General features: G+C 51.8%; 1 protein-coding gene across 5 annotated transcripts in view; it reads left to right on the plus strand.

Annotated features, from left to right (window-relative positions):
- The window catches only part of HSPA12A (heat shock protein family A (Hsp70) member 12A), a 158,420-nt gene that overhangs the window by 109,467 nt on the left and 24,614 nt on the right, over positions 1-24,339 (plus strand). For all 5 annotated transcript variants that reach the window (XM_045803224.2, XM_045803229.2, XM_045803228.2 and 2 more), the window contains 4 exons: positions 16,304-16,389; positions 17,827-17,954; positions 20,615-20,801; positions 22,900-23,004. In XM_045803224.2, coding sequence (XP_045659180.1) covers positions 16,304-16,389; positions 17,827-17,954; positions 20,615-20,801; positions 22,900-23,004 — 506 coding nt within the window. The remainder of the gene's footprint in view (positions 1-16,303; positions 16,390-17,826; positions 17,955-20,614; positions 20,802-22,899; positions 23,005-24,339) is intronic.

Consider the following 24,339-nt stretch of genomic DNA (forward strand, 5'->3'; position numbering starts at 1 on the left):
ATAACTCTGCTTCTCATGACAAAAGCATTACATGTCCATCAAGGAAACTATCATCCAAAGGAAGAAAAGAGGAAACAGCCAGGACCCCACGCCCAGAGTCAGCTCCATTAACCCGTTGGTGTTCTGCCTTCCTGCCTTGCCAGGCATAGCGAGACAAAGCTAATAGCGGGCTTTCGTGAAACCTCGCACCACGAGGTCGTGGGTGCTATCCTCCTTTGATGAACGAGGACACAGAGGCTCAAAAGTTTGTGGTCCTTGGTTAAGGTCCCGCAGGGAGAGAGTGTGTGGTGGGCCTGCTGGTTTCTGAGCCCGCAGTGTGAGTTCTTCAAAAATTTTTGTCCTGGATCACTCCGGTCATGCTCCCTCACATCCCTTGCCCCCAGCCGCAAGAAAGCCACCCCCAAGAAGCCTTGCTTCCTTTATACCAAACACCCTGGGAGCAGGATGGGCCGGGCACCCACCAAGGCAGGGCTGTGTGCATGTGTGTGGGGGTGCTGGAGAGTAGGCCTCACCGTCTCTTCCCAGAGCTCCTGAGGTGCTTGGCTGGGGTGCTCTTGGCCGCGGCTGGCTGCCCAGAGCTCTGCTAGAACCTGGATAAAGGTGATCCAGGCCCCAGATATTGGGGTGAGGACAGGGGCCCCCAGGTGGACAAAATGGTGAATAGGACTGGAAGCTCCCCCCAACCCCTCGCAGGGGCCTTGGAGGTGGGAGCAGCGCCTTTGGTACCATCTGGAAGGTGCACTGGCTGCAGGCAGGAGGCCTCATTACCTGCCCCGTGGTCTTCCCCCAGGAGCCATCCAGTCCCGTTTCACAGGAACAGCCTTGTTTCTTTTGCTCAGGCTCCGCACGAGTTCCCCATGCCCTGCAGGGGCGAGGCTGCTGTGTGCTGGCAGGCCTGGAGGGGCAGGACGCAGGGGCAGTGTGGGCGGTGCCAGGTGGGGTGGGGATTAAGTGAGGGGGTCCCCGCAAAGCCGTTCTCGGGACGTGACACCCGCAGCCCTCCCCGTGTGCTCTTGAGCTGTGATGATGGGTGTGTTCACACGCGTGTGTTCCGTGTGTGGGAGGCTGAAGAATGCCCTCCGAAGATGTCCGTGTCCCACCCCCCCGGAACATTCACGGTATGTTACCTTGTGTGGCAAAGGGACTTGAAAGAGGTGATGAAATCGAGGGTCCTGGGAAGAGGAGACTATCCTTACTGGGTGGGCCCAGTGCCATCCCAAGGGTCCTTATAAGTGAAGGAGGAAGCAGGAGGGTCAGAGACGGAGAGGGATTGGAAGATGCTCTTCCGCTGGCTTTGAAGACGGAGGAAGGGGACCCAAGCCAAAGACTGCAGATGTCCTCGAGAAGCTGGAAGAGGCAAGGAAATGGCTTTTCTCCTGGAGCCTCCAGAAGGAACACAGCCCTGCCAGCGCCTTGAGTTTAGTCCAGTGAGACCCATTTCAGACTTGAGACCTCCAGAACCGTGAGAACTCCAGAACTCTCTGGTTTTAAGTCACTGTGTTTGTAATAATTTATTATAACAGCAATGGGAAGCTGATACGCTGTGTCACCACTGCACCAGGCAAGATACAGGGTATTTTTATCACTCCAGAACATTCCTTTGTGCCTTGTCCCAGGCTGTATCTGCCCATTCTGTGAGGAACCACTGTTCTGACATCTTTCACTTCAGACGTACCTGTTCTTGAACTTCACGTGGATGGAATCCTCCTTCACGTCCAGGGTCTTTTACTCAACCCAGTGCTTTTGAGGTTCATTCATATTGTTGGGCGTATTAATACTTTATCCCCTTTTTGTTGCTGAGTACTGTTTCCTGGTCAGGCTATACCACACTTGGTTTGTCCTTTCTCCTATTGATGGAAGGTTGGATCATTTCTAGTTTTAGGAGCTTACAAAAAAAAAAAAAAAGAAAAAACCTGCTGTGAACATTCTGGAACAGATCTTTTTGTGGACGCATACGTATATCACTTCTCTTGTGTAGAATCCAGGTTGTGGAGTTGCCAGGTGCTAGGACAGGGATGTGTTCAGCTTGAGTGGAAATTGTGGGGCTGTGAAGTACAGCATGAGTCAGCCTGGCCAGCCTCGGGCCCGGGGGCTGGTGGTCACCTGCTGGCCTGCAGGGGTTTCTGGGGGTGCATACGTGATGGTGCGGGCCTCCTCTGGGGCTTTAGTGGCCCTCAGGTGGAAATCCTCAGCCAGCACGTGGGTGCTCTGGGGCTTGGAACAGCAGGCGAGCCTGTGCTTTTTGAACACCTGCTCTGGACCCAGCTCAGTGCTGGAATTTTCTTATTGGTCTTCCCTTGTATCTTCACACAGCCCTGTGAGGGGGAATAGTTGTTATCCACTTTGCAGCTGTGGAAACTGAGGCCCGGGACGCAGTTCTGTCTTGGCAGAGCTGGTGAGGGTAGAATTGGGGGTCTTCCCAGGGGCAGCCGACCTCAGGTTTCAATCCCATCCCCAACCCTGGAAGAGTAACCCGAGGCTGTGCCTGGTGGGAGAGCAGCCATGAGGGTCAGCTCCTCTCATGGGAAGGACAGCGGTGGTGACGGGGCAGCGGGGGGGGGGGGGGGAGGGAGAAGGACAGTGGGGCCATTTCCCCCTGCAGATGGGTGTGTGAGCCAGGCCTGGGGATAGCAGATGGCCTCCCACATGGCAGAGAACAGTCCAGCTGGTGCAGGGGTTTATGGGGACAGTCATGATGGTGGGGCAGTGGTGAGGGGCTAGTGGAGGCATCTGATTGGTTAACGAGCTACATCTGATATGTAGGGCAATAGAGAACCGCAGTAGGTGCTCGAGGCTTGGAGTAACCTGATGGAATTGGTGGTTGTGACATGATTCAGGGGAGCAGCCTGGAGACAGAGTGTGGGGCCCTCTGGGAAGCTCTCCACAGCTCTCTCCCTTTGCCCGTGCTCTTCCCTTTCCCTGGTGTTCTCTCCCCATCTTGTTCACTCAGCGAACTTGTCCTTGAAGATGCCAGTCAAGCACACCACCCTGGGACTGCCTCCCGCACCCCAATCCGCCTGTGGCACTTACCACAGTGTCTAACAAAGAGTGGTAAATAGAACTGTACGGTTTTCTTAATTACAACCTTTGAACTGAAATCATTCACCCTGTTTTGGCCTGAAAACTCGCAGTTGGATTCTCATGAATTAAATACGCATGTGAGGCATGTCCACGAGACAAGACTAATGGCAGCCTGTTGGGGACGGGGCAGAGGAGAGCACGGACAGACACGCAGGGCTTGAGGGGGATGGGGGGCTGTTTCACGTGCGCCCTCGTGGATGAACTTCCGAGGGAACCCTGAAGTGCTTGCCCTGCAGAGTACTGCTTCATCGTACGGCGATACCACACTTGGTTCATCCATTCTCTTATGGATGGATGTTTGGATTGCTTCCAGTTTTTGGTGAGTATGGAAAAAAAAAAAAAACCCTGCTGTGAACATTCTGGAACAGATCTTTTTGTGGATGCCTATATATGCACACTTCTCTTGAGTAGAATCCTAGTTGTGGAGTTGCTGGGTGCTAGGGCAGGGATATGTTCAGCTTGGGTAGAAATTCCCCACTGCATATTTAGCTTCTAGAATCTTCTTGTTCACTAACACAGAATGTCCTCAACATTGTGTCCACACCATCAACAGCTTCTAGACTGGGTCTGTGGGGAGAGAGAGGCAGGGAGACGAGGGCAGGGAGAACGGACCTGAGCAGGTGTCCCTGTCACCAGCTCCCACTTTTCCTGTTGGGAGCATTCCTGTGAGCACCTCCTGTGGGTCACCGCCCAGAGGGGAGGTCGCGGCCCTGCGCTCAGACATTCCGTCTCCGTGGGGGTGTGCCTGTCGTGAGTCAGGCCGGTCACTCCGGGTCTGGAGCATTCTGCTCTGCAGAGGAGATGGCTGTTGATTAATTGAGTTCTAGAAGGAGCTGTTAAAGATAACAATGAAGTCAGAGGAGCTGCCCCCACACAGGGTTGGGCTTAATGAAGCAGGCAGGCCTGCGCCCTGGGAGGGACAGGCCTGTGGGACAATAGTAACAAAAAGTCACAGACAGACCACCTGGGCTTACAGATGTCTTTCCTAGTCCCCGGCTTGGGCAGCTGGCCCTCTGCGGATGGTGGGGGGGAGGTGCAAAGTCCCATTCCCCAGGCTTCGGTTCTTGCCTGCCTGGACACTGCAGGGGCTGGCACAGGGTCCTGGAGGCTTGTCCACTTGTGCACGTACAGCACACATGCTCCGGGGGGTGTGTGGGCACCCGGGGCCGTCTGCGTGCCCTCCCTGTGGCTCCTAAGCACAGAATATGCAGCTTTTCCTGGGGATTCACGTAGTATGTTCCTGTAGTACGGGTAGGCTCCGCCCACCTCGTCAAAGCTGCTTGGTCTCCGGTGGGCCTGGAGATGCTCTGGGAGACACTCTGGGTCCTGTGGCTCGTGGAGCAGCCTGAGGAAGTCAGCCTCACTCCCCGACAAGTACCTCGGCATGGCCTTTCACTCCCCTGGAAAAGACTTTGAGCAAATTTGGTCCTGGGGGAATTGTTCATTGGTTTTCTTTCTTTGTTTTTATCTCCCTTTCCCGCTCTGGAAGTAGATACTCTATTTTAAATCCTTTCAAGAGGAGTTTCTCTTGAAATTTTGCCATGCCGGCTTACCTTAGCAAAATCTTAAGTTAACCAATATCTTAACCCAGTTTACTAATTCTCTCTTTGTAAGAGTGCCAATCCCTCACTGAAGGTTTTGTATAAAACAGAGTAAGAATGAGGGATTTTAAACTTAAAAAATCTTTGAAAGTCTCGGAAAGGACTTTCTGGCCCTCCTGCTAGCGTGGAAATGTTTGGCTACCATGTGAGCAGTGTTCTGTGTACAGGGCCAGGCCACCGGTGCAGAGAGGGCATTTGGTTCCTGTGGATGTCCAGTATCCTGGGGAGCTCCCCCTATGGGTCCTCCCTTGGAAGCCCCCCTGTCCAGGTTGCAGTGGATGGTTCATGCACTTGTCTTCTCTTTTTCTCTATCTTCTGGAAGCAGCAATATCTCAGTCAGGTTCCCGAACACCTACCAGCCCCAGGACCCTGGCTCAGGGGCAGCAGCACATACAAGTAGTTACACAGAAGAATGTTCCAAGGCTGATGCGGTTTGCCCTCCTGACAAGACGGGGCGGTGACCTCAGCTGACAGCTAGTTACGGCTGCAGGTTATTGGGCATCTTCTAGCATGGGTTCCAGAATCCCTCGAAACTGCCTGTCTGCGGGAGAAGCCCTGACAAGTCGTCCAAGTGCAGCTCTCCATCAGGATGGAGTATGGCCTTTGGCTCTGTCCAGAGCATCTAGGGGAAAAGTGAAAACACAGCTGGTGGCTGGGGCGCCGTCCCTGTCCTGGGCCCGGGTCCACACGCTGCCGAAGAGCAGGGTGTCTGGGGAGAAGCCTGTGTGCTCGCAGAGTCCGGGACGGGCAGCCAGCCCCGCTGCTGGACAAGTTCTGGGAGAATTGCTGTGGACTCTGCCAGGCAGAGAGGTTGGCGGCTTCCCAGGGATGGAGGGAGGGCAGGAGGGAGTGGTGACCAGGGTGGGTGAGGGTGACTAACGTCTGCTTCCAGGGAGGAAGACCGTGCTCCTGAGTGCAGGCGGGACCTGGGACAGTTTTCCTTACAGGGTGGTTTCCAGCAGCTCTTCGATTTTTTTTTTTTAAGTTGAGATCACATATCATAAAAAAATTAACTTACCATAAAATTCACCATTTTAAAGTATACAACTCAGTGGCTCTTAGGACATCCACAAGGTTGTGCAACCATTGCCACCGTCAAATTCCAGAATATTTTCATCACCCTGAAAAGAAGCTCATGCCCGTTTGCAGCCCCTCCCTGATTCCACTCCCTCCGCAGCTCTCATTTCTTGCGTGCAGTGCTGCCAGCTGCCCTGGGTACAGACTCTGGCCAGTTACAGAGTCCTGGAACCTCGGGCCTGGAGTGTGGTGGAGGGAAGGAGCTCAGGCATTGGGGACAGGCACTTAGGAGTGTGTGATTTCAGGAAGATGCTTAACCTCTCTGTGCCATGGTTTCCTCTGCTGTTAAATGGGGCTAATAGCTACATATTATCTACCTCATTGGGTTGTTTGTAAGGATAAAACGAGACACTGTATAAGTAATAACAGCTACACTTGTTAAGACCTTTGCCTGCATTATTCTTATTTAATATTTATTAATCCTGCAAAGTAAAAGTTATTATTACCCTATTTAATACAAAAAGAAAACCGAGCCACAGAGAAGTTTAGTAACTTGTTCAAGGTTGCCCAACTATGAATCTGTTTTTAGCTGCAAAGCATGGAAAACTTGGCTTTATCTTGTTTCAAGAAAAAGGAAATTAGTTAGGACATGGAATGGAAAGTCTAGAAGACCAGCAAGCCCCAAGGCAGGTGCATTTGGCAGCTCATGGACCCTGTCAAGAACGGAAGGAGGTTCTTTTGATGGTATGTGCATCTCAGGCTGGTGGCAAGATGGTGCCCACAGGCTCTTCCTCAGTGCACTGGCTTTAGAGTAAAAATATTTCTTTCCCAGAAGCGTCCAGGTGACTCCATGGGCCAAAACTGGGTCACAAACCCATTCCGACTTCTGTTGTTGGTAAGGGGAAGGGGCTCTCCATGGCTGGTTTCGATTACCCGGGATCAGCCCTGGGTCTGGGGAAAGGTCCCCCCCAGCCCCAGCCTCCATGATCGTCATGTAAAATTGAGGTTTAGTTAAGAAGAGCGAAATGGATTGTGGGTAGACACAGCAGGATCCACCAAGGCCAGTAAGTAAGTGAGCTGGGATTTGGACGAGCCCTCCCCTGGGCTTCACCACGCTGCGACACAGCCTCCACACAGCTCCTGATGGCTAGTATGTGCGTAGTGGATCTAGGCTGAATGCACGAATCTATACAGTCTAGTTCCCACCCACCCCCAGTTTTTCTCCAACTGAGTGGTTGAACCCCTCTTGTGATGGGGAACTCAGTGCCGTACCAGGCTTTTCCTTTTCCCGTTTGACAATTAAGTGCCACGGCTCCCTCTTAGATTATTAGAAAAAGATCTACTCTGGGTGCGAAACTTGGAAAATGGCGCCTACTCTAGGTGATAGAGCCCTTCATTTCATGGCTTGGGGTGGTTCCGTTGTGGTAAGAAATGGTACCCCTGCCTATGGGGTGATGCGGCTCTGCTTCGGAGACATCCTCCCCCAAGGCAGGCGCCTTTGTGCCGTGCACAAGCTGTCTCTTCTGGTAAGACCCTCTCCAGAGGGTCTCAGCTGGCAGGGCACGGGCAGAGCGTGGGAAGTTCGTGCTCGGGTTCCCCAGCTGGGGGCACACCTGGGCTAAGGGCACCCCTTCCTGCCTGGAGATGGTACAACTCTCTCTCATCAGGAAGGTTCAGCTGTTGTCTCCCCGAACCCTCACTTCCTGTTCTGCCTCTCCCTTACCTCTCCCCAGGGACAGATGGCGAATGTTTGGGAAGTGAAAGAGTCCCCTGCCTCTGTCTATAACTTCAATACAGTCAGCACCGCTGGGGACTGAGCCGCCCCAAGGCTGTTCATGATGGAAATTGGGGGAGGCTAAGCCAGGGTCTTCCCGGGGCCCAGGGAGGTGGCCTCTTTTCCTTGGAGCAGGGCAGAGCTTTTTCATCGACTTGTTCAGTTTTGAAGTGTGCTTCACTGTAGAGAACAGGAGAGCCTGCATTTCATTCCCTGGTGGGAGTGGGGCAGGTGGCTTCCCAGATCCTCCTCTTTCCTTCTGAAAGTGCCCCTGGGGTGAGCAGATGGGCTGAGCAGTGAAGTCGGACCAGACAGTCTCTCTCACCCGTGGCAGCACCAGCCCTGTTCCCCTCGCTTGGAGTTTCCCTGAGGGTTCCATGTGCCAAGTTTCTGTCCAGTGGGTCTTTTTATCCTTGATTAACAAGCCTGGAGAAGCACCGTTGAAAGGAAATGCATTCGCTCACTGCACATCTGTGGGCGCCCGGCCAGTCCCCTGGTGTAGGCACATGGCCTATTTTGCGACAGCAGTTGGACCGATTTGATGATGATGATGATGATGGTAATGATAATAAATAACATCTATAATTTACTGAGTGCTTGCCATGCACGGGGTTTATAGGTATTATTTCATTCTGTCCTTAGAGCGACCCTATAAAATATATCACCATCATCGTGATCCGCCCATCCTCCCAGTTTCCAGGAGAGAAAACCGAGGTGCTGAGAAATAAAGTAGCTCACCCAAAGCCATGCATCTGGGAAGTGGCTATGTTGGGATTTGAACTCAAGCTTTTCTGACTCTGAACTTGTACCTTTAACTTCCATGTTATCAGCAGCCCCTCCCATGATCTCTGGATTTGAAGAATTAAGGGTTTCCAAATGGAGAGCCCTAATGGGCTTCAGAGTCCATAGAAAGACAAGCTCCACAGTCTTCTGAGCCTGGAGGCAGAGCTAGCCAGCTGGGGCTTGGGAATGCCCGTGACTGTGCCCTCCTGATTTTCCTCACGCTGTTTGCTCATCTGTGAAATGGGGATTTATGTTCACATCTCTCTTGTAGCTTCATCTGTCACGAGCAGTGGCACCTGTTGGACACATGACATTGGGCAGGCAGTTGGAGAACTGTGGAGCTGGGTGGCATCCTGACAGCATGGTCTTCTTTCTTAACCTTGTAGGCCCTACTTTTCTCATCCATGGAATGGGAAGAATCACAGCACCTCACAGCCCTCGCACACAGCAGGATTTCATGAGTCAGACCTGTAAAGCTCGGAGCTCGGCACGAGATTCACATTCGGTGGTTGTTGACTATGATAGCTTTCCTGGTAGATTTCTGGGTTTGTACATTTCTAATAATTTCAAATTAATGATGTAAGTCTGAATAAACTTGTACAAGAGCCTAGAGTCAAAACTGTGCATAAATAGCTGACCCCAGTAAGGAATGCAGCAGATGGTGGGTGGGGGCTGTTATTTATTTCTGAAGGCTTCTCATGAGTTATGTCCTTTGTTTACTGAAACATAGTGACAGAGCCCTGAGAATATGGCTTCCCACTTCACAGAGGGAGAAGGTGTGTCCAGAGAGAGGTGACCGTTCACACCTGGGCATTCTCCAGCTGCCTGGCCTGCCCAGTTCTGCATCATCGTCGGGAGCCATTTGTTTTCCTCACATCCCTCTAGGAACAACAGCCAAAGAGCCAACTCTGGCTTTGCCCTTCCTGTTCCTAAGCTGTCTTGGTTCTGAGAGACCTGCCCCTTGGCGCTGCTGCCCAAGCTGGTGGCCCTGCTGCCCCCTTTACTCTTTTATTGCTCATTTGAACCACGATCCAGTATAGGCCCATGGATTGCAATGATTGGAGTCACTGTGTCTCTTAAGTGTCTTTTAAGCTGTAGGAGTCAGTCCCTGGGGCTGATCAGGATGACAGAGGAACTTATTAGAAATGCAAATTTTCAGTGGTCCCAGACCTGTCAGAGTAGAAACTTTGGGGTGGGGGTGGGGCCAGCAATCTGTTTTAACACACTTTCTTGATCATTCTGATCAGGAGTCTGAGACTCTTTGATCTCTAGGTTTCCCCTCCTTTCCTGTATATTTCCTTTGTAATTTACTTCTTGGGGAAGCCTGGCTCTTGTCACGTAGCAGTTCCCCCAGCCTGGGTTTTGCTGGTTGATCCCCGGGTGCCAATGACAGAGTTCCTCTTTCCTCCCTGCTGAGGACGAAGGGAAGACTCTCCTCCCTCAGACAGAGGGAGCTGACTTTTGGAAGACACTGCAGAAGTGGGGTGCCCTCCAGGCACAGGATGGGGCTGGAGCAAACACAGATGTTCCAGGCTCTGTGAAAAGGTTTGCTCTGGCCAGGAAAGGGGGGCCATGGAAGGAGGAGAGGCCAAAGAGGGGAGCGGGGATGGACTTTCAAGGGCCCAGTGCTGGTGGTGGGAGAGACTTCATCTTGTGGGGCATGGGAATTGAAGGCCCTGACAGTGGTGGACTTTGAGCAGACCTTGGTTTGACCAGATAGCTCTGCCTGCAGGGGAGCATGACTTTGAGGGGGGCGGATCTGGAGCAGGGAGCCCGAGACACACTGGAGGGAGCCCTGGTAAGTGTCGGCAAGATCTGGACCAAGGCTGTGGTGGTGAAGTTGCAGAGGAGGGAGTGAATGTGAGAGATGCGAAGACTCTCTCACAGGAATGACTTGGCTTGAGAATGCAGTGAGACGGGAGGGAGGAGTCTGGGAGCTCTATCTGGGAGCTATGGTGGTTGCACTGGCTAAAGGGGCCGTCTAAGGAGACAGGCGGGTCTGGGTGCTTTGAGAGCTGATCACACATTGTTGGAGGTAGGTAACTCAGCACATGCATTACCAACATTCTGACTCAGAGGGGTCAGTGCCTCAGTTGGGAAAGACCTCTACCCCACCAGATCTGTGGATAGTCACTGAATCCACTTTTGGGCGTACATAGAAATCCACCTGTCCATCTACCTATCCATCCATCCTTTTATCCATCCACTCAACTCTCCATCCACCTACCTGTCTCTCCATCCATCTGTCCATCCATCTATCCCTTCTTTTATCTATCCATCCGTCCAACTACTCAACATTTATTGAATGCCTGTGACATGTCAGGAGCTGAGGAATCAGAGAGGAATTGAAATAGAGCCCTGCTCAGATGAGCCCAAGGTCCATGGAACAGAAGCCAGGTGGACGGAAGTATCTTAATACTGTGTGTGGGGTGATCTGGGTTCCAGGGGTCAGGGCCTTGAGGTTGCTGGATATAATTCATGAAGGTTAGTAGGAAGAACTCTTGGTCTAGAAACCATTTCCTCACCTCCCCTGACAGTGGCCCGGACACACATGTGCATGTGAATCCCCCCCACCGTGGTCTGGGTTTGCAGGGACTTGTGGGGCTCACTGTCTCTCAGGAAATCCAGCTGCTCCAGTTCTCTCTCGTTGGGGCACTTCATCTCCTGAACCATCCTTGGGAGTAGTTAAGTGGAAGATGCTGCCTAGTGTCAGGATGGGCCTGGGGGTGCCCCCCGCCTCGGCTGTGCTTGGTGCTGTGGCTTCTGCCACTATAAATACTCATTTCCATAATTATTATTTAGCATTTGGAGAGCAGCTATTTTACACTCGGTGTTCTTTGTAGCCAGGAGGGTCTCCCAGTTCATGCCAATAAAATTTCCATTTACTCTGGACATCAACCATGGTGATTAAAAAAAAAAAAACCATAAATTATTTACTGAAATGGAAGTTCAGCTTACAGTAATAATGCATTAGTTCAGCTAGCCATGAAGCCTGTTATAGGGTAATAAATTTTTTTTATTTTCGTTCTTAAAAGATTTTTGCCCGTAACCTACACATGACCTTGAGCTGATCAATTTTCGAAGATGACAGTGCAGGGAGGGCATATAAGGAGAAAGAGGAAGGGAGAGCTTACCTCAAATAGCCCGATTTTAGGCAATTTTCAGCAAATACCTGTTATCTCACAGCTAGCGAGGGAAAGAAATGAAAATGTATATTGCATTTTTTTAAATCATAAGGACCAGACCTTAAAAATCCTTTTGAAATCGAGCATTTATTTGATAGATATATAAATCTGGCAGCTGGAAAGAAGGGCTGTTCAGAAAAGCTGGGGAGTCACCATTGTTGAGACCACCTGTCATTTCACATGAGCCTAGAGCCTTGTGGAAGAAAGTCACCCCAACGGTTCTGTCTTCATTTTTTTTTTCAATGTCGTATTTATGGAGAGGGATCAATTTTATGTATCTCAGAAAGTCTACAATTCTGCTCACGGCCACTTGCTGACTAATGTCTCCAGCAGAGAAGAATGACAAGCGAGTTCATGAATTATGGCTGGCTTTGACGTTTCTTATCAAGACCGTTTTTTATTTTAAGAACATCTGCCTTGATTAAAGTCATTAGAGCCAGGAGCAATAAAAATGTGTCTGATTTTCACATGTCTGGCATTTTATAACAGGAATCCTGATGAAACTGGTGTCTTAATTCTCACACCCCTAAGGCAATGAATATTAAACTAGTAAGTTCAACTAGTTTCTCCTCCCTTATCTGGTTTGGGGTTCTAAAAAAAAAATCCTGTGGCAGGAGACTTGTTGGTTGAGTCAGACTTTTACCTATTTATATCCTCTACTTCGCTGCAAAGATATTTTCATACCCCTCTTTGCTGCAAAAATTATTTTAAAAGTGACTCGGTTGAAGGATGTGTTTAGGAGGTGGGTTCCGGGTTGAGTGAACCTAGAAACATCCTTATCAAATTATGTTTATAGTCACACAAACTAAAAATAAAAAATCGCATAGTAAATACACAAGACAGAAGTGACGTTAAATTATCTGAAACTAATAGGAAAGGAGACCTGGCAGTTGTTTTCTGTTGGCTTACTAGAGAGCTTCATGGTTTCTTTCTCCTTGGCTTGACCATCATTCTGTGACTGATTGCATTCTTGAAATGTTCAGGGTTTTTCTGATTCTGTGATGTGAAATCATCAGATCCCTCTGTGTTACCACATTTCAGGGGGACGTTGGGCTGGACGTGGAAGATACTGTGAGTGTCTGTTTAACATAGCTGTACCAGTGGAGTAGGTATTTCTTAGAACTCCCAGGTCCCTCAGCTCTGTCCTTGATGACACTTTCTGGTGGAGTATTTTTCTTTAATCTCTGTTTGCCACTCTTCTCTCCCAACCTCCACAGATGGGTCTCAATTCTCTTTCCATCAGTTTCCTTTCTGGCCCCCAAGCCTGCACTCTAAAAATCTCTATCCTTTGGGGGCTTTTAGCTTTGCCTTCTTTGTCATCTCCCATGTGCTCGGGCCCCCTGTATGTCCCTGAACTGGTACATGGGTGGGTGTATTCACGGGGCAGATATTATTGTATTGGCTTTCCTTGTCCACAATTAGTGACAGTTGGTATGTCTTACTGTGGAGTATGGCCGATGTGGAAGTGGTCGGTAGCCAGGACACGCAGGCGGTACCTTGTGCATCTAGACATTCCATATATCAACTTTTTTCTGTTGCCTCTTATCTCAGATCTGTCAAATATCCATAGATCAATAGATAATATTCCATGGACCCTGTTGTGTTTATTCCTAATTACTTACCTACTGAACGGGAACTCTCCAGCTTGATTGAGACGATTAGCATGCTAGAAATTGTCCATACCCCTCAGGGCCTGAAATCGCCTTTTCCATATTCTTTACCCCATGAATTTTGGAGCACCACTCGGACATCCTAAACAGTTAAATAATAGAACAAAGTCTTCAGTCCTGGCTCTGCGTATGCCTGTGCGGAATTGGTACACCTTAACTGGTGAGTTCCCTTCGATTTTGGATATGGAGAGCTCTAGTTGTGGGCGTGCACGATAGGCCTGCATCTATGAAAATGTTACTCCTCCAAGCCTCTGTGCAAATCAGTTTTAAATCATCACATGGTACAGCTGCATTTTCACTTCTGACCGAGAAGGTCCACGAGGGTCCATTGCCTCTAGGCCTGGTTGAGTGATCAGCAAGGGGTTAGGGTGGGGGAGGTACAGTGAGGAGCAAGAAAATCCTTGGTTCTTGTCCTCACGTATCCTGGAGTCCTCTGGGGGCCCAAGGCATGTGTTCAACATGTGGCCCAACACATGCTCTTTTGCAAGTCAGTGGGACGTGCTCTGGGAAGAGCTGAGTGATGGGATAATTAGAACCAAGCAGACAGCGGGGTGGATGGTTTGTCTGCGGATAATAGCTTGTTTGCTAATTGCCAACACCAGATTTACTGGGCAATTAGACATTTGGTGTCTTCCAACACCTTCTGTGAGGATGTGGACACATGGCCGCGGGCCGCACAGGTAGCAGGTGGAGAGAAGGTGGATCCCACTGCTGGATGGCGTCTTTCTGCAGGCTGCCCAAGGGGCCGTGGGCAGGGCAGAGTTCTCGCCGACAGGCGGGAAGGACCATCTGGCTGGACTCCCTAGCAGAGAGGCTGGATTCCCCCTGCTCTATGGAAGGGGGTGCCCTTGGCTGGGAGATTAGCAAAGAGGATGGACTTCAGCAGGCTGGGCCAGGAGCCAGGCTTACATCTCTGTTCTCTTTTCAAGAACACAAAGCCATGAGTGCTCCTGGGAATCAGAAATTGCTTTCCCTCTAAGACGAGCAAGTTGAGTTTTTTTAATGAAAATTTTTTTATTGTGATAAAGTATACATAACATAAAATTTGCCCTTTTAACCATTTTTGAGTGTACGAATCAGGGACATGAATTGCATTCAGTGTTGTGCAACCACTGTCACTACTATTTGCAGCACTTGCCCTCACTCTGAATAGAAACACAGCACTCCCCATTCCTTCCTCCTCCCTCCCAGTCCCTGGTAACCTCTGATCTGCTTTCTGTCTCTATGAACTTGCCTATTCTAGATATTTCATGTATGTGGAATTACAGAATACTTGTTCTGTTGTGTCCAGCTTATTTTGCTTGGCATAATGTTTTCTAGATTCCTCCATGTGATAGCGTGCATAAGAACCTATTTCTTTTTTACAGCTGAGTAATATTCCCTCATATGGATATGCCACATTTTGTTTACTCATCTGTTGAAGGAGACTTGGCTTGTGTCCACTTTTTGGATATTATGAATAATATCACAGTGAACGTGCGCATACAAGTGTCTGTTTGAATCCCGTTTTCAGTTCTTTTGGGTAGACGCCTAGGTGTGGAATTGCTGGGTCCTATGGTAATTCTATATTTGACTTTTTGAGGAACCACTAAACTGTTTTCCATAGCAGCTGTACCATTTTGCACTCCCACTGGCTATCTGCAAAGGTTCCAGTGTCTCCATATTCTTGCCAACATTTGTTCGTTCTTTCTTTTCTTTATAGCCGCCATCTTACCAGGTATGAAGCCGTATCTCAGTGTGGTTTTGATTTGCATTTCTCTAATAACTAATGATATTAAACATCTTTCCACGTGCTTGTTGGCCATTTGTGTGTCTTCCTTGGAGAAATGTCTGGTGAAGTCCTTTGCCCAGCCAGTTGGTTTCAGGCCACTGTACATACTCGCCTCTCCACGTTTTCTCCCAGGGGTTGGAACAGGAGGAGGGAGACCAGATGCCTGCAGAGAGTGGAGGTGGCTGTGCAGATTTGAAGGCTCGCGTTCACCCTTTCGTGATTCATTTCATTCCCTCGGCCCATTTGGCACCCACGGTAATGATGCTATTTGAGTTCTCACCGAGCAGGAAAAAACAAAACCCAGTAAGTGTGTGGGATTCACCAAAGCGATGTGGTAGCAGAGGCAGATGGAGCCGCTGCCGTACTGCCCTAGAAGCGGACGGGCTTTTCGCAGACACCTCACACCCTCTGGGTTGCCTTGCCCACCAGTGTGTTTTAGCAAATCACCCATTTCTCCCTACCAGGCAGGAGGCTGCGTACTAGATGGAGCGGTATTTGCAGGGCACCCCTGCTTGCGCCGGGGATCTGTGGGTGCCTAGGGTCTCTCGCCGTCGGTGCTCCGCTGCGGTGCCGGCCCTGCCAGTCCTGGGCGGAGCTTCCAGCAGGGACGGTGTGACTTCTCCTTGGGCGCTCATTCCTGGGGGAGGGCCACCGGGCGCTGGCAAGGTGTCAGAGCGAATGGCCACACCTGCAGAGTTGCGAGACTAGCCGGGCAATCGACACAATGATGCTCGGGCGGCTTTGCTGTTGGCTCTTCTCTGGTTTGACCTCATGTCTGTTGTGGGGCCCCAGGTGCGGGGTCCGGGGATGCCGACCTACCTGACTTTCTGCCGCGGTTTTCCTTACTGGATGGCAAAAGCCGTCAGGATCACTGAAGAGAGCGGAGTTCCCCACGTTGTGATGCGGCTTCCTGCCACAGGAAGGGGGGAGGTGATGTGTCCACGAAGCCAGGACGTTCTTTCTGGAAGCTGCGTTCTTGTCCTTTATTCCTGTAATAGGGCTCGTTGATCTGCAGGGTAGGGCGAGGACCCTGAATACTCCTCCCAAAAAATGCACACAGACATTCGCTCAGGCGGCTGCAGGTTCCTCTGGCCCCTCGTGGTGCCCGGTGAGGATCCGGCTCTTTAGTGAGCACAAGCCTGGACGTGAAGCCAGGTGGGGATCGCGCAGCATCTGTGAGAAGTGGGAGTTGGGTGGGACCTAGTGAGAGGCCTGGTGGTCACGGGGAGAGAAGGAACGTTTTATTTGGTCGTTCCGACTACCAGACACAAGCGAGTGCCAGAACAGACAGGCCGTGTGTGTGGCGGGGTTCAGGCTTCCCGGGGGCAACAGCGCCCGCCCGTAGCAGGAAGCCCCTGGCTTGTTCCTGCCCCGGCTCAGCCCACACCGCTTCTAAGCAGGGCTTCTGTCTTTCCTTTCAGAGACAGCCCCAACGTCTGCATATTCCTCTCCGGCCCGGAGTCTGGGGGACACAGGAATAACGCCGCTGTCCCCTTCCCATATCGTGGTAAGAAATGCGTCTACGTGCAGGGGTGCGTGCTGATGATCTTTGCTTTCTGATCTGCTCTCACCAGCCAGGCTGCTGGGCAGCCTCTCACCTCCGAGGGTGGGGAGGTCATGGTCCCGGGACTCGCCATGTGAGCCCACCGAGCCCCTTCCCCACCCTGGGCCTGAAAAGGCTGTCTGTGGTGTGGCTGGTGCTTCTGGAACTGTTGGCCTGGGTGCCTCGCAGGCTGGGTGGCAACATCCCTTTAGAGATCGAGGGCCCAGAGACTGGGAGGCATCCTTTTGGAAGGGAGCAGCCCCCTCTGGCCAGGGCATCAGTGAAAAGCAGCGGCTTTTCCACTGCAGTTAACTGCCGGGTCCGCAAGCCTGTGGCTGGGCTGGCTTCTGCATCATCTGGCCCGGGAGAGAAGACCTGGATGGGGAGGGGGCTGCAGACTGGGCATTTGCTCCCACCCTACCGCTCCCTGGAAAGATGTTTTGTGGGGCACCTGTTCAAGGGACTTACACGTAGCCGACCAGAGAAGAGCCCCCGGGAGAGGTGGCTTTGCAGGAGCCACCGCTGGGTAGGACCACCAGCTGGTCCTGGTTTTCCTGGAACTGTCTGGGTTTCACCGTACTCAGTGTCCTGGAACTCCTTCAGTCCTGGGAGACTGGGAGGCTGGCCTCCTATGGCTCGGTCCTCCCACTGCGAGTTTCCAGACAGCACCCTGAGGGGTCCCCGTAAGAGCTTCAGGGTCACCTTAGGGTGTGTGAGGATGGGGGTCTGTGTGAGGAGAGGCCAGATGGGTGGGGCTCTCACCCCCTGCTCTAAGCAGTACACTTCAAGCCCAAAGCTTAGTGGTTTATAACTTGAAGTTCTGTGGATATAAAAAAAAGTCTACACTGCTTAAAAAAAAAAAAGGCTTGGAAACCTGGAATGGCCTGCCCCACTCACTTGATGTTGCCAGGATCGCATGGCCAGGGTCCCTGGCATGCAAAGCCCTCCTCCCACACACAACACGCCTGAGCAGATGGAGTGGTCGCTTGGGATGTGGCAAGGCCACAGCTGGCAAAGCATTCTGGGCAGTGTCTGCGCAGGAATTCAGGGAGGGCAGTGAGGGAAGGATTGTGTCACTCAAGGAACCCCTGGGCTCCCAGACTGGATGGACTTTCTATGATGAGTCATGTTCATAAGCAATTGATAAAGGGGGTGGTGGGCAGGCTGTGGGCAGGTGTCTTCACCCTGGCAGCCTGGGCCTCCACTCAGGGGGCACCTCCATTTCTTCTGGAGCCACTTGGGTGGGGGGCTGAGGCTGGCCTGGCCTCTCCGTAAGGCTCACGGTGTGCCACACACACTTAAGCCAGAATTGTGTCTGTAGAGGTGCACTACTGGGCAGGGTGCAAGGCCAGGCTCGGCCACCTCCACCCACCCCTCATACCTTACTCTGAACACCCGCAGAATGATGCTGACCCGAACGTCTCGGAGCAGCAGACGTTTCTGGTGGTGGTGGCCATTGACTTTGGAACCACGTCCAGTGGCTATGCCTACAGTTTCACCAAGGAGCCGGAATGTATCCACGTGATGAGGTGAGTGTTGTGGGCGGGGAGGGCCGTGTGCGGGCGCCAGTCAGTGTCCCTGTGGAGACTTGGAGGAGGGCCCTGGGGGAGGGATGGGGGATTCATTTAAGAAGCAGGTGAAGGGCATTTAGTAGGCGGGTCCTGGATGCCGGCCCAGCTCAGCCCAAACCCCCTCTGACCCTTTTGGGTAAACCACTCTCAGCTCTGGGCTCCAGGTTCCTGGTCTGTAAAAGCATTGGTTTAATTCTGAGTCAGTGGGTCTGGGGAAGGGCCTGGACCGGTGTTGGAAACCTGGCTTGGGTTATTGCAGCATGCAGCCCAGGGAAGAGGTGCTGACTTGTAGGGTATCTGTGATGGAGGAGGTCCAAGAGTCAGCTTGGCCACACACTGTGTGAACTTACGCTCTTGCTGGACCTTCTAAACCTCAGTTTCCTCATCTGTGAAATGGAGGTAATGACAGTGTCTGTCTCACGGTGGGTGTGCATATGAAATGAGAGTTCCTATCAAGCTTAGTACAGAGTAAAATGTAAGCAGGGAAGGTGCTAGTCCTTAAATGATAGGAACCAGAAAGCAGAGTTGGGTGAATTTCAGCCAGGTGAACCTAAAGGGTCACCCTGAAGTTGCCCGGAGTCTCTTGGGACACACTCTGTCCTGAGGACACCGCTCCCCTCTTCCGCCTTGCCCCGCCATGCACACAGCAGCCTAGAACAGCCTCTCGTCCTCCCCATCCACACGTGATGGACTGTCTGCGGGGACGCTGCTCTACCCTGGCACCCACGCGGGCTCCTCCAGTCTGGTGCATGGCTCTCCTGCAGAGTCTGTGGTCCCTCAAAGCTTTGGGAGCCAAGGAGTTTATCACTCTGATTTTCCAAATCCAAGGATGGCTCTGAAGATACATTGTGATCGGTTTTGCAGCTCCTTTAGCTAGCCATTGTGGAATTTAATTATGGCTCCCAGAGTAAGGTCTTATGCATTTTTGTAGTGTGCTGCTTAAAACATAAGTCATAATAAAAGTGACCCCCGACTCCAATCTTGGTTTGGATGTCCTAAGAGGCTCCAGAGACCCGTGGGTGTCATATCTTCAGGAAATAATGTAAAGCGAGTCCTAGCGGAGAACCCCAATGACAGCATAGCCCTCTTGTCTAGCCGCCGCCAGGATTCTGCCTCTGGGTCGCTAGACACCTGCTGTGAGGTCTGCTCTGTCGTCCCCAGAGATGGAAACCTGGAAGGGAGAAGAGCATGCTATAAAAAGCTAGAATCAGTGTTTATCAGCTTCTACATAGTTGTTTTAAGAAATGTTATTTCGAAGGGATAGTCTTGCAGCACAACTTGAGAAAAAAAAGAAAAAGAAGAGCAGAAATAACATGGCAATAACTCGGGAGGAATCCACACAGTGTCAGCAGCGTTCGGGCCTCTGGAGACATCATCTCCGTTCTTGTAGGCATTTCGGAGGGACGCCCTACCTGAATTTTATTTCAATCAGAACATGTTAACCTTGATACAGACTGACAAAATTATGGTTGAGAAAGCTCAATTTTTTTGTATATTAATAGGAATGAAGGAATAAAAATTGGAAGGGGAAAAGCTCAGGAGGTTCATTGCCTAGTGAAAATGTCAGTTGTTCATGGTAACAGAAAGTTCCGTTTGTGAGCGGTCACACGTGGTTCCTGCCCCCACACCGTGGCCATTTGGCTCAGTTCTCCCTCGGGACGGCTTGTCCTCCTCCACCCCTCTCCTCTACCCTTGCTTGAGCCCCCTTGCCTCTGCTCCCAGACGAGGCCTGAGCCTCCTCCTCAGCCTCCCTGCTTCCTGTCTCGTTCAGTGTGATCCGGTCAACCACAGCTCTGGTCTGCCGTGCCCCTGCCCTCCAACCCTTAGTGGCTCCCCGTTACTCACTGATTAATTCACTCCCTCCCCAGGGTTCTCTTCAGCCTGGTTCCACACACTTTCCCAATCTCATTTCTCACTTCCCATTTACACACTCCTTCTCCACCCCACCCGATCACTTAGCATCCCTGCACATGCCCTGTGTTCTCCCACCTCTGAGCAGCCTGCAGTGCCCTTCCCTCCTTCAAGATCCTGACAGCTGTCTGTCAGTCCTTCGAGTCTCACCTGAGCCCTGCATTCCTCCCCTTGCCCCACCATCTGGCCCCTCTGCCTTCTCTGACCCCTAGGGCATTTCCTGGGTCCCCCGTTCCCACACGATAAGGCAGGTGTTCACGTATTTGTTTATACCCTACCTTGTTTTAGAGAGGACGCAAGCCAGCTATACATTTGTTTTGAGGGCTTCCAAATTAAAAAAACAGACCCCTCCCGCAAAAAAAGACCAAACCTCCTAGGTTGCGAGTTATTTGAAGGCAGAGACTAAAGGTTTTGTGTCTGTTGCCAGCACCTGGCACACAGTAGGTGCTCAGTAAACGCTGAGTACACAGGTGAAGCTGCCCTCGTTCCTGAGCTAGAACCTGGTGCTTGTCCCTTTCCTTCTTCCTTCTGACTGAAGTCGTGTCTCTGATCACCACTCAACCAGTGGAACCAGAGCGCATCTGTCTCGACCCCTGTGAGCACCCACGTCTGTAAGAATCATGCACACAGTAGGTGCTCAGATCAGTGCCGCCTGAACTGGGATTATGAAGGAAGGTCCCATAACCTCTGCCTTTCCTTGGTGTCAGGCGATGGGAGGGGGGCGACCCCGGGGTGTCCAACCAGAAGACTCCGACCACCATCTTGTTGACCCCGGAGAGGAAGTTCCACAGCTTCGGATACGCCGCCAGGGACTTCTACCACGACCTGGATCCCAACGAGGCCAAGCAGTGGCTGTACCTGGAGAAGTTCAAGATGAAGCTGCATACCACTGGGGTAAGCGAGCCTCTCGCTGGCCCTGAGTCCTCCGCGCTGGGGAGCCAAGCTTCCTCCCGCCCCGAGGTCTTCCCAACCCAGGGAACCCTCAGGTTTCTCCCGAGCAGAAAGTAACATCCGTTTACCTTGATTTTAGAAACGACCTGGTGCACATGACGCTTTTGCAGAATACATAGCCCTTTCTGACATACACGTGGGCAGAGAGATATTCAGAATGTTTAACGACGTGTGTGCCTTGGCAAATGACCGGTCCGAGTGGACCGTGGCTGGAGCCCAGGCCGAGGCGCTGGGGGCTCCCTGCCATGCCCGAGATGCCTCTGCAGTTGCTGGGTTGTTCTGAGATCCAGGCATTCTGAAGTCAGGCCTTGGGGGTCAGGGGCATTTGGGGGGACCCCGGGCAGGGGCGATTAGCTACCAAGTTTAGAAGTAAACCTTCTGTGGGGAGACGCGGGTAGCTCAGGAAATCAGGCGCCCCATCGACTGGGGGCTCCACTCCCAAAGCAGCCCTGCTCCCGGCATGCCAGCGCTCTGTAAGCTGTCAACATCAGTGAGGCCCCCTCTCCCAAGCTTCATGGAAAAGTTTGGATCATAGGATAGGATGTTTTTCAGTGTGAGCCTTGCAGCCCACAAATTTTCCTTAATTCTTGGTACTTAGAGATTCAGGATGGTGATGGTGTTTAAAACCACGGACCCTGGGACCCGACAGCCTAGATTTAAATCCTGCCTCTGACACCTGCAAGATCCTTAATCCAAGTGACTTAACCTTTCTGGGCTTGTGTGAAATAGAGACACTGACAGGGCCTTCTTCATGGGCATGTTGTAAGGATTAAAGGAATCAAAATACATAAAGCTCTTAGAGCCGTGCTGGTACCGAGGAAGTTCTAGTCAGTTGCTAGCTTCTGTTATTACTGCTTTCGTGTGTCCGCTGTTACGTGCTTGCAGATGGCAAAACGCATGTTAATGGAAACCCAGCGGCCAGCACCCTGCCTCCAAGGCTCTGTGCGCATCGCTGTGGCTGTCTCTCTGTGAAGCAGACAGGCTCCTGCTAGAAATGCATCCTTCCCGTTTCCTCTGATGGGAGTCACTGCCGAGCAGCAGTCTCGTGCGGGTGGAGCACAGGGATTTCTTCCATTCTGAGCCCTGGGAGTTGCCTCCCCAAATCTGGGGTGTCTTTGTTGAGCACCAGGGGTGGTGTGGCTGGTTGGGAAGAGGGAGCTTGTGCCCATGGGTCAGGACAGCTGACAGGCTCCACGAGGCTGGTTTGGTAGCTTCGTGCCCCTTCATGCTCTCAAGACAAAGCCTCATTATCCAGCCTGGATCAATCCGGAGGCTGATCCCCCTGCCCCTGGGAGTAGTGAGCCTCTGGGTTTGGGCTGACTTGGGGGCTTCTTCCTGATGTTTGCTCCCACTCTCTGCCCATCGCCACCCTGTGAGCACTTTTCTGGTCATTATTGAATGACCCCAGTCCAGCCAGCCTATCACAGAGCATCCTCCACCCAAGGACTGGACTGCATTAGCTTCTGGTGAGGAAGGGAGGCGGTGATGCTGTGCTCCCAAGAGGATTAAGCACAAACCTTAAAATAGGAGCTCTTCTATTTTGGCGACTTGGTTGTCAGCTCATCGGGGAATGAAGGCTTCCTGTCTGTTCGACATCATGCAAGTCAGCGAGTTGGTGTGATGCTTTAGGCCTCTGCCGGGGCGGGGGGGGCTCCCAAGGGTGACCATGTATGTCCGAGTGTGGAAATAGGGTGTCTGTGGCATCAGCAGTGGAGCTTGCTGCCTGTCTCTCCTCCTGGGCTCTGTCGCCTCCCGGAAACCTCTGCCCCGTGAGGATCCAGGAGAGAGAGAATGAGAAGGAGGGAGGGAGAAGTGAGAGGTAGGGGTGAAGGGAACAGCCAGGGCCCCCGACACAGTAAGGGGACAATGCTGCCAGGGCCCTCAGCGGGGGATAGTGGGGGACCCACTATCCCAGTCTACTAAATATCAGGAAACAGAAATAGGGCTCACTGGCTTCCCCAGATCTCCAAGTAGCCGTTCCTGAAGCCACAAGACCTGTCTCTCCTCCCTCGTCTCACTGTTCCTTTCTCTCCCCCACCAGGACCTCACCATGGATACAGACCTCACGGCAGCCAACGGCAAGAAAGTCAAAGCCCTTGAAATATTCGCGTATGCCCTGCAGTACTTCAAGGAGCAGGCCCTGAAGGTAGGACACGTGCCAGGGCCCTGTGGCAGGGGAGGCGCACCTGCCAGCCAGGGGAGCAGGCACGGCCTCGAGGGAGGAAGCATGGGACTTACATTCAGAAAGCAGGATGCACCCTCGTGCCCTGCTGGCGGGAATAGGAAGTGGGGCAGAAGCTGTGGAAGCATCTGGCAGTTCCTCGAAGGTGAAACACAGAGCTACCATGTGACCCAGCGATCCCACTCCTCAGTATATACCCAAGAGAAATGAAAACGCACGTTTGCACGAACACCTGTCTATGAGTGTTTACAGCAGCGGTATTTGTAATAACTACAAAAGGGAAACAAGACGAACATCCATCAGTGGATGGATGGGTCACTAGTGGGTCTGTCCCTACAAGGGGATCTTAGTCAACCATAGAAAGAAATGAATCACTGACGCCCGTGACCACATGGAGAAACCGTGGAAACGTTACGCTGAGTGAAAGAAGCCAGCTGATCCATATGATTCCATTTCTAAGGAATGTCTAGAGCAGACGAATCCCCAGGGACAGGAGGCAGACTGGCAGGTGCCGGGGGCTGGGGGAGGGGACAGGAGTGACTGCTAATAGGAATGGGGTTTCTCTTTGGGGTGATGGATTAGAGAGTGTGATGGTTGCACAACCCTGTGAATATACTAAAACCCACTGAATTGTACACTTGGAGAAGGAGAATGTTATGGTATGTTAATTATATCTCAGTAAAGGAGAAAGACAGGCAGCAGACACGTGTGGCCTCTGTGGGGTCTCGGGTGAGGTGCTTAATTTCTCCGACACCCACGTTCCTAACCGGAAGAGTGGGGCAGATCGCGTATCTCGTGGGTTGTCTGATATTAAACCAGACATGAGGCATCTCCCTCGGGACAGGGCACAGTAAACTCTTGGCAAATGGCTGCTGCCGTCCTCCCTGTCCCCCCAGACCCCAGGGGAGAAGCTGGTGCCCACGTGAGCCCCTTGGATGACCATTGCAAAGTTTGCGCAGTGAGGCCCTGGATGGGGAAGAATTGGTAATTTCTAAGTGGATACAGCTGTCCACTCGGTGTCTCTGCCCATGGTCATGGTGACGAGTGGGTGTAAGTCAGATACGTAAAGAGCCTTGTGTACTGAGCCTTATCCAAAAAGAACTGGGAACTTCAGAAGCATTTGGTATTATGTGATCACTAGAAGAAATTTAGTGAACTCTAGAAATGGAATAGAATTCTAGAAATAGGGCCTGAGGGAAACAAAGACGTGAGAACATAATACTGTCTTCCTCCATTCAAGTACCTCCTTCTCCTTCTCCTTCTTCTTCTCCTTCTCCTTCTTCTTTTGGAGTACTTTTT

The sequence above is a fragment of the Ursus americanus genome, chromosome 6 (assembly GCF_024610735.1).
Source record: "Ursus americanus isolate L20-20 chromosome 6, mUrsAme1.1.p, whole genome shotgun sequence".
Lineage (NCBI taxonomy): Eukaryota > Metazoa > Chordata > Mammalia > Carnivora > Ursidae > Ursus > Ursus americanus.